The sequence below is a fragment of the Ambystoma mexicanum genome, chromosome 7q, assembly GCF_040938575.1.
Source record: "Ambystoma mexicanum isolate Mex_15411 chromosome 7q, UKY_AmexF1_1, whole genome shotgun sequence".
Taxonomy (NCBI): Eukaryota; Metazoa; Chordata; class Amphibia; order Caudata; family Ambystomatidae; genus Ambystoma; species Ambystoma mexicanum.
The window spans coordinates 993,264,114-993,281,105 of record NC_090941.1 but is presented as its reverse complement, the minus strand read 5'-3'; the positions used below and the strand labels follow the sequence as shown (position 1 = coordinate 993,281,105).

Here is a 16,992-nt window from a genome sequence, read left to right as displayed (position 1 = left end):
CCTGAGACAGATTATGGTGTCATAAGCGATCCTTGATGAACGAAGGACTGGATATAGATATTAAGTACATGGTATACCTGTGTTTGTGCTCAACAAAGAATTCAATTATCTAGGGTCCCCTCTTTGTGTTAGCCTTGTGACTATTTACATTTACATGTGTTGTGCCTAGCACACAAACTGATGAAAGTAGATTGTTTCATGTGTTGCAGTAAATATGATTTAGTTCATGTGTTGTGGTACAAATGAACAACATGATTTCTTTAAGGCATAAAAATAGAAAACACCCCATACCATGTGTCTCACTTAAATACCTATACAAGTTATCATTAAAAACATTGCTTGTGTTATGGATCATTCTTAGTGAATAGTGTTACAAGAAACAGTACATTTCACTGTCAGTATTTAAACCAAATTTTAGTGAACAAAAATGACAAATTAAGCGTGCTTCTGTCTGGCGTAGCGTCAATTCAAGGTTGCCACTCCTTGGGTGACGTTCTGTAGTCCAATAAATCGAATGTCGTTTTTCTGATCCGGTTGGTGCTCTTGCTGCCAGTGGACAGCCAATGGCAGCATTGCATTCTGACTGCCAATCCCAGACAAATGCTCACGGATGCGGAAACAGAGTTGGCGAGTTGTGCTTCTTATGTAAATGGCCTGACACACACATATTATGGCATAAACCACTTATTTGGTTCTGCAATTGATGTTTTGGTTGATCCTGAATTGATTGCCGAATTTGTCCTGAAAGATTGAAGTTTTGTCATGTGCATGTTGACACATGGAGCAGGTGCCACATTTTCTGAACCCGAAAATCTCCTGATTAAGCCAATTTCGAGGTTGCTCCTCTTTTATCTGTGGGAGGAGCGACAGACTCACGGTTCGATCCTACGAACCGTGAGAGGTATTAGATAAGGGCATCTCTTGCTAACTGTTTCTGGCCAAAGTGCGTGATTACGCGCATGAATTTGCTAATAACGTTCTGAATTATTTTAAGCATGTTTCGTCCTGGGTCTCAAGTATGTATTAATAGCTATCAAGCTAAAAAACTAAACGAAAACGTAACCAAGCATTGAACAGTACGTGTGCATACGGCAAGAAAGTATTTGCTTGTATGCTCTGAAATATGTAAAGTAATGGACCGCGGTGTAAAATGACCGCGGCCCTGAAATATGCAAAGCAATGTATTGCGGTGTAATTTTTCTGCACTCGCATTAATGAGAGCTCATGTTTTTTACTTAGTGGATTTAACCCAGATATTACGTGCATCTACAGACTGCAGAAATAAAACTGTACATTTCTGGAACAGAGGTAATGTGATCTAGTTCTGCATTACAATTGTAATATTGGCACACGTAGGTGTGTGTCCAGTTTATCATACAATTTGACAACTATTTCAATAACTCAAATCACACAGCTTTTTGCCTGTAAAATTAAAATGTATTTGTCATTATAACGGTGCGTAGAATTTATACAGCAATAGAAGACATGTATATACGATGCACACAAGGTGCTATGGAATTCGTTTTGCAATACAATAATGGACGTTTCTATGTTTTCTCTTTTTCTCCTTTTTTCTCACAAAACGTCCCATGATATCCTTCCCCTTTCCCCACCCTTTTCTCTCTGTCTTCTATGATTCGATCACACATACAATGTATGTGTATGTATCACATTCAACATTCGTGTCAAGTTTTTGTCATATATTTTGTTCTGGAACACATATTGGCTTTGTTGATTATGTTTGTGTAGCCCTGGTTTGAGAAAGGTAATGACAATTTGCTGAAACACGTGTCACCGATATATAGGGCTATCAATGTGGCATGCATTTTGAACTGGGTGTGACATTACACAATTTTTCAGAATCACGCAATTCCTTTGTGTGGCGCATTCATATACAGGAGGGTGCTTTTTTCTTCATTGTGTTTTTATTAGCCTCTTTGTTGTTTCAAGTTAGTAGGCATTGGGCTCTTTCTTTTGACCTTTGGTGTGTGTCGAACTTTCCATCACATTTGGCCTTTCCACAGGCATGATCTACACCCGCCTTGTCCAGGGACACTGATTTTTCACGGTAGCACTCCCTGCATGACACCCTTGGTTTACCCCAGAGATATATATTTTTGGGGGGACTAGCAGGACAACAGTAGAACATCCCATTTCTGAAACCAAGCACTGCGAAGTCATGCACTTGCACTTTCCCTCCTTTTTCCTCTTTTTTCCTTTGTTCCTCTATTTATTTAGGTAATTTGTGGTCCTATGTTTGTTTTGATTGTGTTTTTGCTCTCCAGAGTGGGTCCGAGACTATCCGAGTGCTTAACTGGACCCGCGCACTTCTGTCCTTGCTCTTTTAGCGGTTGCCAACTTCAGCGGTCGCCATTCCCAGACGTTTAAACGTTCAGGCTCTACCTCTCCTGACATACGGATACTGTTAAAGGCATCTCTTGTGGTGAGTGACTCTTCCAACCTGCACCGTACCCGGACTCCCAGGATTGGAAGCAAATAATCCAGCCATCTGCTACGCAAAATCTCCCATCTGAACATTGCCAAATCGTATGACAATGCCACTAGTCCCATACACACACACAACAACGGATTGATTCTTGCTGCTGTGGCTAAGACAACTATTTGTAATCTCCTGATGAAGACGTGACAAAAACAACGTTAATACGTCGAAACCGGTAGAGAAACCCAGGATAAGGCCATTTGTGAAGATCTCTCCCCTCCTTTTCTGGACGATTCCAATTGTTGACCACTTATAAAATCCATTGTGGCCACGCAATATGTGTTGTTTTGCACAAAAACTTTTTGTATACTAAATGAATTGTTTATGAATTGCTATATTTGTTATGTGTTTTTACCTTGTACTTATTGATGTTTTGCACGACTGGATAGATGGATGCTGTATGGATGTGGATGAATGCATGAATGACCTATTAGGATGATTTTTATAGAATTATGATGTTTTGAAATGTTTTCCTGCTATGTTAAATACATAACTGCTTGAGTGCAGATTAAATCATGATTAAATTCACAGAGTAAATGTATTAGGTATAATAAAACCCTTAAATACGTCTTTTTCAAATTGTTTCCTCTGGATTTTCTTTCTGAGATAAACAATCAAGTTAGTAGGCTGCCAGTCGTAAACTTGGGAGGCATCAGCTACCCAAAGAAACCCCAGTGCAGATAATGAGCTAGGCCGGCCCTGTGATGTCACAAGGCCCTGTTGCCATCTGGCATCCTGTCCTGTAATCTGTAGTGGACCACCATTTCGTTCTGAATACCTCCTATTGATGCCAACAATTACGTTCTATAACCAAAAAGCTGTGCCATCTCTAATTTTTGGTGCGGAAACTGCCTTAGGATGTCCAGCCGCTTTGTGAGACACTCTTGAGAACATTTTTTGGACAAGGATTTTGAAAGTGGCCAAAGGCATACCTGCTGCAGTAGTCCGATACGAACTTGGATTGATTTCCATTAATGCAAAAGTCATTTCGAATACTCTGTCAATCTTTCGTAAAACTAATCTGCCAGATGGGGCTCCACAGCTGAAAATCCTGTATGAACATGCTAACAAAATATCTAATTCTGTCCTGGCGGCATGGATAAACCAATGTCATCAAATATTAAAAGATCTAAACAGTGACAAAGATACTCTGATTAAAAATCTGGATACCGTAAAAAAAGAACTGTGGGAACAAGACTGGATAAGCACAGGTATACATAGAGCAAAATACTCGCTTATGAAAAATGTCCCTTTGGAAGGAAAAGCCTACAACACAATAAATAAATATCTTGAAAGATGTCCAAACAATCGAAAAATAATGCTGCTCATGAAATTCTGGCTAAACCAATTTAAGATCAAGGAAGTGATCATGAGATGGCCTAAATATGAGAAGTTGGATCCCAAATGTAGATTCTGTGATCACCACGAAGAGAATATTAAACATCTAATTCTTATGTGCAAAGCTTTTTCACCTAAAAGAAATTTACTTTTTGGCCCAATTGTTGCAAATAGACCATACCTAACAATGGAAGAATGGTGGGAGGAATGTTTGACTGAAGCCAACAAAAAACTGATGTATGCTCTGACCTTTCTCTTGGAAACCATTGACGAAGAACTTACTAAGTTAACACTTTAGAAATTATTATTTGTCATCCAGATTCCATTCTTCTGTGTGTTATGCTTGCACAACATTGTTCATTTTTGTAATTTCATTGTTTTATTTTGTGGTTTCGTTTTCTTGTCTTTTTAAAGGTTTTGTATCAACCAATAAATATATTTTTTAAAAACCTCCTATTTTCTTGAATTACTTTCACAGTTTCAGCTTCCCTTGATTGTAGCCCCTTCCCACATTCCAGTCACGCACTGGTTAGGACATTTGACCTGCACAGAACTGAGCCTACAGAGACAGCAGGTCGGGTAAAAGTTTGTTTTCAACACCCTTTAGGCAGCCCACATTTTATGGCAGTTGTAAATAGTTGGGATGCACGAACCAGACTTGCAGTGGGGGACGCCATTTGTGAATTCTACCTAGAGACCCATCAATTGTCATTGGCTGAAAGGAACTCACATATTGCATTTTCTAACATCAGCCTTTATTCTTTGACATACAGTGTGTTTTACTTATCAGGGTTCACTTTGCTTTTGCGCTGAAAGTACAGGGCTGTTTCTTTCAGTCATTAATAAAAATACACTTTTAATTGTCTGCTGTTCGTTTTTCTGCTGAAAAGTGCGTCTGGATACTCACAGTGCACCACCTTTTGATAGGTGGCAGTTTTAGTGAAAATGCAGAATTTATTTCTCAGCCATCAATGTAATGTGCTTTTCCAATCTGCGCTTGGATTACATTTTGTTTTAGCTTTCTCTGGATTTCAACTGCAGAAAGACACCCACAAAGTCTGCCTAAATAGGTCAGTTGTCAGCGTCAATGTATTTTGAATGCTGGCAGGTCATTTTCCCAATGCGCCCTTCAGTTCTGTTGGTTTGGGGCCTTTGATTAAACCCCACATACTGTGTTTGTGCACAAAAATGTATTTGCAGAAACGCAGCAAAACTTTAAAGCTGCTAGTTTCAAGAAAGGCTTCCCAACCACAATCAAATGCCCATAACTCCCCATGGACGCAAGCAAACATATAACAACCTTAAGTGTTCTTTCACATCTGAGGGGAAGGGGCTGATGTGCACACTTATTTTTGTTAGGCAGCGAGGCGAGGGAAGCCATTTCTGAAACTAGCAGTGTTAAAGGGTGTTTTATGTTAACTTATTATGTATGTATGCATGTGTTCAAGAAGTGTGTATGTAATGTATGTGTGAGTGAGTGAGTGAGTGAGTGAGTGAGTGAGTGAGTGAGTGAGTGAGTGAGTGAGTGAGTGAGTGAGTGAGTGAGTGAATGAGTGTATGATGTAAGTGGGGTTGGGTGCGCAAGTAAATAAACAAGTGTATGGTGAATGGGATGTTTAAATGAGTGAGTGGATGTGTAATTGTGTGTTTGCGCACGCGTGTGCACTTAGGCATAATGCTGGGCTTCTACCAATTGATAATTGGGCCCCATGCCAGACAACCTTTGTGGTAGAACAGAGAGAGGTGGTGCCTTCAAGTTTGCCCCACCCACTTTCTGGAGGGGCCCCTCCCATCACCAGTTAGCCTGCCTCAATATGTAGGTTTTGTTGCGCCCCTGGTAGTTACCTTTTTTATTTCCCAAATTTCTTGTGGAAAAGGGGTCACTCTGTGTAATATGTGGCCACTTTGAAAAACATTTCCAGGGCATTTTATGATTCCCAGTTGACCCCTGAGTGTAGAGCTCTGGCAAACTGGATTTTTCAATGCTCCTCTCTTTCTGAACACCATAATTCTTCACCACCCTGTCCGATTATTGTGGCTCTTACATGTTTGACATGGTTTTGTATCTCATTTACTTCACATTTAATGTACCTTGTGTTACTTTAATGTCTACTGTGTTCGATTATGTGTCGGGCTGATGCCATACACACACAATTCTAACAAAATGTCAAGATTTAGGGGTGCTTTGATAGAGTTACTCTTTCAATGTGTTGGAGTCATCTGCGTTTCCGCACGCTTCATTGTGTCCTGTAGTTAAGACTGTGGCTGTGCTTCAATGGCATTGGGCCTCATCACGGGTCCAGTGGTAACCGTGCCAGTGCTACCGGCAGGTTACGCTGGACGCGTAATGATTTACCAGTGCCTGACTTCTGGGGATTACAACCCCGGCGGCCGGGAAGTCAGGGCTGGTATTTGTATATCCCCATTCCCATAAAGACCTATGAATAGGGACCACGGAAACACTGGCACCGTTGTGAACAGTGCCAGTGCTTCTGTGAAAACTCTGCAGGCGGGTGCCGTCACACCCAGCAGTTCTGACCTGCCGGGCAGGACACCACCCACCCGCTGAGTTGAAGTGTGCCGGTCCAGAAACAACAGTGCCGGTAAGTTTACCGGCACTGTTGTTTCCGGATCAGCACTCTTGTAATGAGGCCCATTGTTATGCATGGCCGTTCCACAGCTTCATGACGTAGAAGCTCTGGAACGCTGAGGAGAAAGAGAGACGGGTTGCGGCAGTGGATGTACCCTGCTGCTTTGGCTGCTGTGGTCCCTTCTAAGAATAAACCCACTAAACTCACGTTTGTGTCTGTATGTTTATTCACAACAAATTGGTGACGAGTGGGCCCAGGGACCGCTGCAGGCAACCCCCTGGTCACCTCATCAAGGAGAGTCAGAGGATCAAAAGGGGGAGCAATCGAACAATCGATCCAAGTGCCTCTGAGAAGAGAAGGTAGGCAACTGCAGCCCGCCGCCCGCCCCCAGCTTCACAGCACGGCAGCGTTATTGTTAGCACCATGACCATAAGGAGCAACGCTATGACCCAAATACAAAAAAAGAAAAGAAGAAAACACGGCCTGCCGCGCAACGTCCGTGCAACCTCCCAAGAGTGCCAGCAACCAGGAAAGGTTGCCTAGGCGACAGGACGCACATCAAGGAGGAAACGTTAACACGGAAGGACAGGCCACACACACTTCCTCCACATGTGTGTTGTCAAAAAGGACAAGGGTGCCTGCACAACAGGAAGTAAATGCCCAATTAGGAAAAAGTGCCCCATAACGTGTGGCACACAATAAAATAACGCCACAAAAACATCCCCCTGTATATAAAAAAAATAAGGAGGGGCACACTTGCTCAACAGGTGGCATAGTGTCACACAAACAAGAGGAGAGGTATAACAACAACCACAAAGCATGCAGAATGTCTCCCCTCATTGCTCCTTTCTCACTACCCCTGGCGAACCTCCAATCCCTTGGGAACAATGGACAGATTCATTTTAAGTGTACATGTGGGCAATGGGGGGAGGGCAAAATGTAATGAAGACCTCAAAGAAGCATCCCTATTAAATTGCCTGGGAGGTGAAGGACTACGCATTTTCCACAAGTTACCAGACATAACACTACAAGATGGTGGGGGTGATACAGCTACCTCATCACCCAAGAGATACAATACAGCTATGGCAAAATTAGAATGCCACTTTGGCAATAAGACCAATGTCGTTCTTGAGCGTTACTACTTCTTCACAAGGAAACAGAACAATGGAGAGTCAGTAGACAATTACATAGCGGTACTGAGAGGGCTAATAGCAGCATGCAAATTTACTGGCATGATGGACTAATACATCAGGGACCAGTTAGTGTTACACACAGCTGACCCACACACCCAACAACATCTGTGGCAAGCAAAGGACCCCACACTCGAACACGCAATAGAAATTGCCAGAACGATAGAATTAGTAAATAAATGCATCAAAGCAATCCAACAGTCCTCTTTAATGGAGAAAGTGCAACTAGTGACTAATGATCATGAGAATGAGAATAATGAAGTGGCTATGAAAAGAAGGGGCCCAGGCTCCACAAAAGCAAAAGGGAATTGATTTGAAAACACTAACAGAGCAAACAATCATCCAAACTCCAGATGTCATTGTTGTGTTCGCTTCAGACATGCTGAAGGCAAAAGAGAGTGTCATGTAATCAAAGAAGTGGGTTAGCCCAATCTACAGTTGTACTTGGGCAAACATATGAACATTAACGAAGGAGGATCAACTAATGTATACAAAGTAGTGAGACAGGTTCTTAGTTTAAACTGTCCTAACTTTGGGATGGGTCTCCATGTTCATAGATCCAATTGGTTCCACCCACCTGCACTTTAGGTATCCATGTGGTTCAAAAAAGGATACGTGTATAATGTGTACCCATTGTTGAGGAAAATGTAGTTGAAGGTAGTAAAGATAAAAGGGTGAAATCAGACAATGGTCATTCCCAGACAAATGGTAGATCTATATCATAATAGATGTGACTTTATTGTCAATATTCACTTGTGTCCTTACAATAAACTGAGGCAATGAAGAATACATTGAAACATAAAGAATAAAACAAAGTAGACAAAAAAGACAAAACAGTACAAACCAATGTGAGTCAATTTAAAGCATGTGCAGAATGATAACCTGCAGTTAACACATAGTGTCTACCTATTTATCCTCCTAGCATTGGTCATAGAATACGACGTGTAGGACGGGGGACACATCCAATAGAGTGCCTGGAGCTAGTGGCTCCGAAACGTGTAATCCCCGTTGATGTCATGTTTCAGCAGTGCTAAACACTATGTGTCGCCTTCGTCAGGGCTCCGGTTAAAAGACCTTGTTGGGAACATATATAGGTGTGTAAATAAAATAAAATGCAATGCGAGTGGTTCTTGGTTTGCAAAGCACCGCAAAATTAGTAAGTGACCTTTATGTGCCGGTGCGAAACTTAACCGCCAGTGGAGAAAACCCAAGAGAGTGTCCTGCCAGCACAGTAGAATGTAAATGATGTGGCCTATTAGGACATTATGGAAGGGCCTGCAAAACCTCACGTGGAAAAAACACAAAGAGAGGAACTGTCAAAGCACTAGAAGAGATAGGTGGGCCCAATAGTCTTCTCACCATTGTACAAGCGAGAGAAATGCCCAAAATCATATTGTCAATCAATGGCAACACCAAAAAGGGACCATGGGAACGTTTAGAAATAAATGGCCACACTCTGGAGATGATGATTGACACTGGGTCCCCATACACCATGATAGATCGCAACGTATTCACCAACATCCTGGGTGAAGATCTGTAGAAACTCAAAGATACAAGTGTTAGGGCCATTAGCTAAGGCCAAAACCCCATCTACATCCTAGGTTACATGTGGATTAATTTGAAATTTAAAGAGAGATGCTCATATTTCAAACTGTATGTAGAAAAAAACGGATCTTCGATCATAGGGTGGGAGGAAAAAGCGACTTTATGTATGAAGATACATCGAGGTGAAGCCCAGCCCATCTTGAGCGTTAATGAACATGCATCTCTCTCACAAGAAAGTGTATCAAGTATGTTCCCGGAAGTGTTCACTAACACCCTCAGAGATCTCAACACAGCATAATACTAAAGAGAAACTCCAAACCTGTTGTACACAAATTACGTAACATACCAGTTGGCACAAAAGATGTTCTACGAAGGGAACTTAAGAAATTGTGTGACAAACAAATAATCAAACCAATTGAATCTTCTGAATGGCTAGCCCCCATTGTTATTGTTTGGAAACCAGATAACAACATCAGAATGTGTGTAGACTTGAGAGACCTAAACTCCAATATATGGGTCGACAGGCATCCCCTATCGAATATCACCGAGATGCTGTTGACGATGAAGCTGGACAAGATATTCACAACCCTCGAATTGTCATCGGCTTATCATCAGATTGGGCTAGAAGAAGGGTCCAACATCTCACGTCCTTTGTGACACCCTTAGGAGCATTCAGATTTAGGTGCATGCCATTTGGATTAGCATCAGCAGGCACCGTTTTCCAGAGACTGATACAACAGCTATTTGAGGGCCTGGATGGAGTCTACTACTTCCAAGATGACATATTGATTGCGACCATGTCTGAGGAAAATTATTAGGAGTTCTGCAAATTATTTGTGACAGAGGGCCCACCCTCAAGTTAGAAAAGTGGAAAGTTAGGTGACAGAAGTGTCGTATCTGGGGTATGTCATCACACAAGAAGGAATAAAACCAAAAGATAAACTAGCAGAAATAATTTACAAGATATCGGCACCTATGAACAAAAACCAACTGCGCTCGTTCTTAGGAATGGTGGAATACTATGCCAAGTTTGTTCCAAATTTCGCTGACAGAACAGAAACTATGAGAGCACTCATGAAGAAGAACGCTGCATTTCAGTGGTCTGAACAATGCCACAAGGAATTCACGGATGTTAAACAAAGAGTAAGAAAATCACCCATATTAAAAATGTTCTCTACATCAGCAACCAGCATACTGACGGTCGATGCAAGCAGCATTGGTTTGAGGTGCGTACTTAAGCAAATTAAAAATGGAGATGATGTGGTGATAGCGTTTGCCTCACGCATGCTAAATAAAGTTGAAAGAACTACTCTACAATCGAGAGAGAAGTGTTAGGAATTAATTGGGCACTCAGACACTTCAAAACATTGCTATGGGGCTTTGTGTAACAATTAGAACTGATCACAAACCCCTAGTCCATATAATATCCTCATCGCAAAAATGTCTTTCTACTTCACCAAGAATAAACAGCTGGCTGGTGGGCATAATGCAATACAACATCAAACTGACATATCTTCAAGGCCATGAGAACGTGGTAGCAGATTGTGTGTCAAGAATGCCTTGCAATGATGCAGATAAAGAAAAGAGAGATGAGGACGAGGAAGAATGTATCATAGCGACAACTCAACCTGCCATTTCCTGAAAAGAATGGGAAGAAGCAGTGAAAGGAGACGAAGAAATGATGCGGCTGGAATGCATGGTTCATGAAGGATGGAGAGAAAAAGTGCACAGATGTCAAGGCTATGCCCTGATAAATAATGAGATATGTGTCAACCAAGATGCCTACTAAGAGGGGAACGCTTGATTCCCCCACTATGTTTCCGTGGAAAAATTCTACAGTTAGCACATGATGGATATTTAGGAAAAAACATTACAAAGAGATGACTAAGAGAAAAGTACTGGTGGCTGGAAATGATGAAAGAGGCAGAAGAACTTTTGAGGTCATTTCAATATTGTGCCAATAGCAACAGATGCAAAAAACCACATAACGCAACATTGATTCCAGTGGAGATACCAGCTAAAGTCTGGTGCAAGTTAGCAATGGATGTAACGGGCCCGTTTGTAACTCTAGGAAGTCACAGGATATGCATTGTTTGTCTAGTAGACTACACATCCAAATGGATAGAATGGGGAGTTGCAGAAGACTCCATCAACACTGGGAAGCTATGAAGTTCCTGGAAGAAATATTCAATAAAGAAGGAGACCCAGCAGAGATTGTGACAGATAATAGAGTGCAGTTTGTTTCTGACAAAATGCAAGAGTTAAAAAAAATGCATTAACTACAGAAGAACATCACTTTACCATCCTATGGAGAAGGGTCTTGTTGAACGCATAAATGGAGTAATAAGAAATTCCACACAGTTAGCAGGGGCCAATGACTTACCGTGGAAAGAAACTTTGAAAGAGACACTCAATGCCTACAGAATGACACCACACTGGGGTTCAACCCTTTATAATGATGAGGGGGAGAGCATTGTGTAACAGACTAAATCCATTTTGAGCAGAGAAGAAACAAACCAAAAACATATATATGGAAAGGATCCTCAAGAGTGTTCAAGACAATCAATATAAGTACAAGAAATACTATGACTAGATGAAATGTACCCACAAACCAGCCTTTCAAGAAGGAGATTGGGTGCAAGTGAAGAACCATCAAAGGATGTTAAATGGATTATCAAAATACTGTGAACCCCAAAGAATAAAGGACGTGGGGACGAAAAAAAGTGTTCACCTGGAAGACCGCACTAAATGGTCAACTAATTACCTTGTCTCTGCTCCTAAAGACATATCAGATGTCGTGCCACCAAAGAATACTGATTTATCTACCCCGGCTACCTGTAGAGAGTGGTCAAGAAGTGAGTCAAGTGGCGACACCTTTGTGCCGAGATTATGTGATGAAAGATCAACTAACAGAGAAAGAAGAGTAGTGCCCCCTCGGAACAAAGACTTTATTTATTATTAGCATACTATCATTCCTGTTCTGCTCATCCCCTTCTTCCCCCACCAGCGGTCTTTCCACCTCCCAGCCCCTTAAATCTGCCTTCCCCCGTCCCTGTCACCCCTTTTTCATTGTTCAATAATTATTGGGGGGGGAGATGTTATGCATGGACATTACAGAGCTTCATGGCGTAGAAGCTCTGGAACACTGAGGTGAAAGAGAGACGGTTGGCAGTGGTGCATCCACCCTACTGCTTTCGCTGCTGCGGTCCCCTCTAAGAATAAAGCCACTAAACTCACGTTTGTGTCCGTATGTTTATTCACAACAGGCTTTGAGTGCTAACCCCATCTTCTTTTCCCTTCAAATGGTGTTTCTTCAAGCTCAATGTGTGGGTGGCCCATGCAATTTCTGAAAACATCACATGTAGGTATATTGCCTGGGATTAGGAGACAGGCGGCCTGATTTTGTAAACAATTCTTATATTCACCCTTTTCAGTGCCTGCACGCCAGGGGTCCAGAGTGGTGAGTCAAAGAATACATGCGTTTGTCTGGTTGTCCCAGACAAAAACATATATTTATTTGGGTGGGGGAGTCTCATGGCTCACTGCCCCCCACCTCAAATTAGGACATATGAATAGCAGGTGGAAAACCATGGCCACTTTTTACGGTGTTTAATATGCAAAGAAAGATAATTGTTTTGGTGGATTGTTTGTGAATTAATTGCACACTCAGTATGTCCAAAAACAAAGTGAAATCCTTTATGTATATAATTCTATTGGTTGGTCTGTGCATTGGGGAATGGTACATGAAAACCTATCTTCCTCTCCCAGCCCCATCTCTTCTATAAATGTGTGAGCAAGGACTTGAGACCATAATGGAGCAACAGATGGCACAATCATTTTATCCTCACATTCAAAACCAGACGCTGTCCGAATAAGTATATTTGGTTCATGAATTGAAGTGCTTTAATGTTAAGATGAATATTGTGAAAAATGAAATAAGTACCAAGTCTAGTTGGCATTATGCACTTAGTGATCCAAGCATACAGTCATTTTATCACGTATATATTAGTAAAATATAAATAGCTGCAGCCATTCTCATGTTCCCAAAATGCTCTTTGATTTTATGCACAGCAGCCAGGAACCACAATTGTGCTATTTGACTATTTTGGCATCAGTTTTCCAGACAACATGAGTTGGACAGCATAGATTTTAAAACAGGCGAACTGATGCTGTGATAGGGTTTTCCACTATCACGTGGTGGGGTCCTCTGGATGCCCTATTGAAGATACATCAGTTCAAATTTGTTGCTATCACTACCTATGGGACAGCAATATGGCGGTGGGCAAGAAGCGACTCAATGGAAAGGTACAGAACTTGTTTCTGAAATGTTTGTTAGGTGTGCCACAGTCTACCTCCATATATGTAATGTACCAAGAATTGAATATGTCTCTTCCTCCAGGCACAATAGCCTTGAAACCCCTGAAACAGTGGGCATCTCTCTGGAACAATAATGAGGCAAGCAAATGATGTAAGAAAAATTGTGTTTGGCTTGATTTTTCTTAACACATATTAATCATTACCACCCTGGGAGGCGCCTTCCACCAATGAAAATGCCCGGAACACGGGCTGTATTCACTAAGGAAAGCCTGCATTCCGAACAGTCTCATTGCTTTCGGGCGCTTCCCTTCCCCACTCCCCGTTCACTTTAGCACACACATAGGGAGCTACACAGGTGCTAATGGTATTTTCTTTTTTTTTAAACCAAAAAAAGAAAACGTGCCTTTCTCGCGCCGCCCAACGCATCACAGTGCTGACAGCCAGGCAGTCCCTCTTTAATTTTGAGGACATCGGTCATCAACATTGAAAACGGACTTCCTGGCTGACAGCACTGTGCAGCATCCGGCGGTGAGAGAAAGGTAAGTTTTTGTTCTTTTGTAAAAAATAAAAAATAAAAATTAGCATCCGCTAAGGGCGATATGCCCCTCAGTGGCGGGCCCACCCTGTAGGTAATGGCATGCCACCCTCATTAAGGGACCCTCGCCGTGTGCAGGCCTTTAACTCGGGTGGCGTGCCGTTACCTACAGGGTGGGCCCACCACCTTGGGGCATTATTGCCTAATGAAAAATTGGTTTATTGCATAACTGACAATGCCCTCTATACTAAAATCATTGTGAAGTGCACATTTTTAAGAGCTTTACACAAGTGAAGATCTAGAAGGGTCAAGGGGTTCTGTGTCAGAATGCCTGCCTATTGCATCCATATCTGACCCTGTGGTGTCACTGTGTTTCAAAGGTTACTTCAGAGTCATTTCATATTAGATGTGCTGCTCTTACGAGGATGATTGTGGCGAGGGAGGGTAGGCAGCAGTGGGCAGGTGTCTGCTTTTATAGCCAGTTCATAGAAACAACAATGTAGTTGTTTTTATTTTTTTGAACTCTATAAAGATAACGGGGCAAAATCCAGGCCTCACGTTTCTAAAAGCAGGCGGTCCAGGAAATGCAGACCTTCATTGTTCTTGCTGCATATGTTTCCTGAATCAGTTACTTGCCCTTGCTGTGGAGCTATTTCTAAAACAGGCACTGTCCAGAAGGTGAGCGCTTCTGGCTCAGTGTAATTGCCTGCGAACCCTGACTGATCTATGATATTTGATTTTATATGAGCTGTTGTATTTGTTCTGAGTTTGTAGGTTATTGTCGAAGATTTGAATGTTGTTGTATGCATGTGTGTAACTATATTGTATATTGTGTAACTATATTGTATATGTATCTAAATTGGATATTGATTTACTGTTTCTTGAATGGAATAAAGAGAATTCTGTATATTATAATTTTCAACAATGTATTATACTTCTTTGTTTTAATCTTCTACCCTGTAATGACCATGTTGGGGCCTGGACGGCTATACCATGTGAAGATAGAAAGTTCTGCTTCTGTAAAGGGGAAATTGAAACTGAAAGGCACATACGCACTGCATGCCCTTGTCTGACATATTATTATTATTAATGTAGAGGTTATAAGAGTTTGGTTAGTCACTTATCCATGGTTGCCGCTGATCAATTTTGGGCTGCTATCTATGCTGCTCATTTTCTTGTTACTATTGGTGCTGGATATTACATTTTCTACAGCATTCTTATATCGTGGTGTATGGCTTTTAGTCTATTTTGCTAACAATTTTCTTATGAACGTTGTATTTTATAATTGTTTTATATGTTTGTGTCGTGCATAAGGTTTTCATTAAACATAAGCACGTAAATAATTTTGTATTTTTTTTCAAATGACATTCATTACTTTCAAGAAAGTTAGTAATCCTGTTAAAGACTTAACGGTTGAGGATTCTGGAGGGAAAGAGATCAATAGTGGGCAGGGCAGTTATTGTCTGCAGGGGGCTTCTGGAGGATAGGTAGGGCTGTCACTACCTTGGAGCGTGAAGGAAAGGGTCCCATCGAGAAGGAGGGTGTGAAGAGGAATGAGAGACATGAGAAGGTGTATTGGTGCCGGCTCTTTTATCATTTGAGGGTTTAATAGACTCACCAGACTCCATGAGGGGTTGGCATCCCTGAGGATGCAGCAGAATCCAGAAGGTGACATAGCAGAGGATGTAGTGAGGATACTAGGGAGGCGGACGAGAGGTCTGAGGTTCTCGTACCTCACATAGCATGACTATCAAAGGGTTGAAGTCAAGGTTAGCCCGCAAAGAGAAGACTCGCAAGCAATCCTTCTCCTGCCATGCCCGACCATCCAAAACACAATCCTGGTAGAGGCTCAAAATGCTACCACCATGCTCCATTTTCCGCTAAACACAAAAAAGGTTGACTTTTTCTGCAATACCTGCCGGAAGAATAAAAATCCCTCTCTCCCTCCACCAAGAGTACTGAATTACTGCATAAAATGCCAAGTCCAATTCTGGCACAACCTCCTGTTGTAAAGCGCGCCGTTGCTCTTGAGCTAGGTATGCGCGATAAGCAATAAAATACAGAAAATAAAATAAATGAGGGTGAAAGACGAGAGTAGACAGAGTCACAGAGTTTAGAGATTTTATAGGAGAATTAGAGGCTGAGAGGAAAAAGAAAATAGCACGAGGTCGCATAAAGTGGAGAGCAGAAGACCGTTTGTGAGGGTGAGATCTGAGCAACAAGATAAAGTGTGTGAAGAAGTTAGATTTAGTAGTGCCTTGGCCGGAGGAGTTCTAGGGAAGCCTTTTTCTATGCTGAAACAAGTGTGCGGGATCTGAGAATTTCCCTTAAAAACTGCCTTCCAACTCTTCAAGGCACTGTACGTTGACCGGAGAAGGAAGGGATAGGAGAATAGTGAGAGCGAAGGAGGGGAACGAAAGGTTGTGAAGTAGGAAGAGAAATCAGGCTGGTTACTGTCAAAAGAAAGAGGGTGTCATGGGAACGTAACTAGGAAAGAGAATTCTCAGGCATACTATGTTGCCCCTATTTCTCACTGTTACTGTTGACTGACCCATCCTGTTGCTTGCATCTCTCGAAGATAGGGGCATATAGCTGGAGGGCTGATAGTATTTTGCAATTTTTGAGTTACATGTTTTTGCACTGAGTTCGATTTTCATTGAGATATAGTTAGTTCACACATGTGTGTTGAGAAGGCAGGGTGCTGTTAATCCATGTTTGATAATGAATTGTCCTTAGTATGTTGTCTAGGAGCACTGTGTAACTGTGGCTGCCCTGTTGATGTATTGCAGGTGGCTTATGACATGGAGGATTTCTATCACTCAATAGCATGGCTCGAGGAAGCCGTGAGCCTCTTCCGAGGGTCCTACGGGAGCTGGTTCACAGAGGATGAGGGGAGTCTGGAAGACGCTTTGGACTATCTGGCGTTCTCGTACTTCAGGGTAAGTCCCTTGGTGTTCATCAACCCAACGGTCGGCT

At 42.0% G+C, this 16,992-nt stretch overlaps 1 protein-coding gene across 2 annotated transcripts in view; it reads left to right on the top strand.

Moving 5' to 3' along the window:
* Positions 1 to 16,992, top strand: part of P4HA3 (prolyl 4-hydroxylase subunit alpha 3) — a 356,959-nt gene that overhangs the window by 178,057 nt on the left and 161,910 nt on the right. For both annotated transcript variants that reach the window (XM_069640141.1, XM_069640140.1), the window contains exon 4: positions 16,806 to 16,955. In XM_069640141.1, coding sequence (XP_069496242.1) covers positions 16,806 to 16,955 — 150 coding nt within the window. The remainder of the gene's footprint in view (positions 1 to 16,805; positions 16,956 to 16,992) is intronic.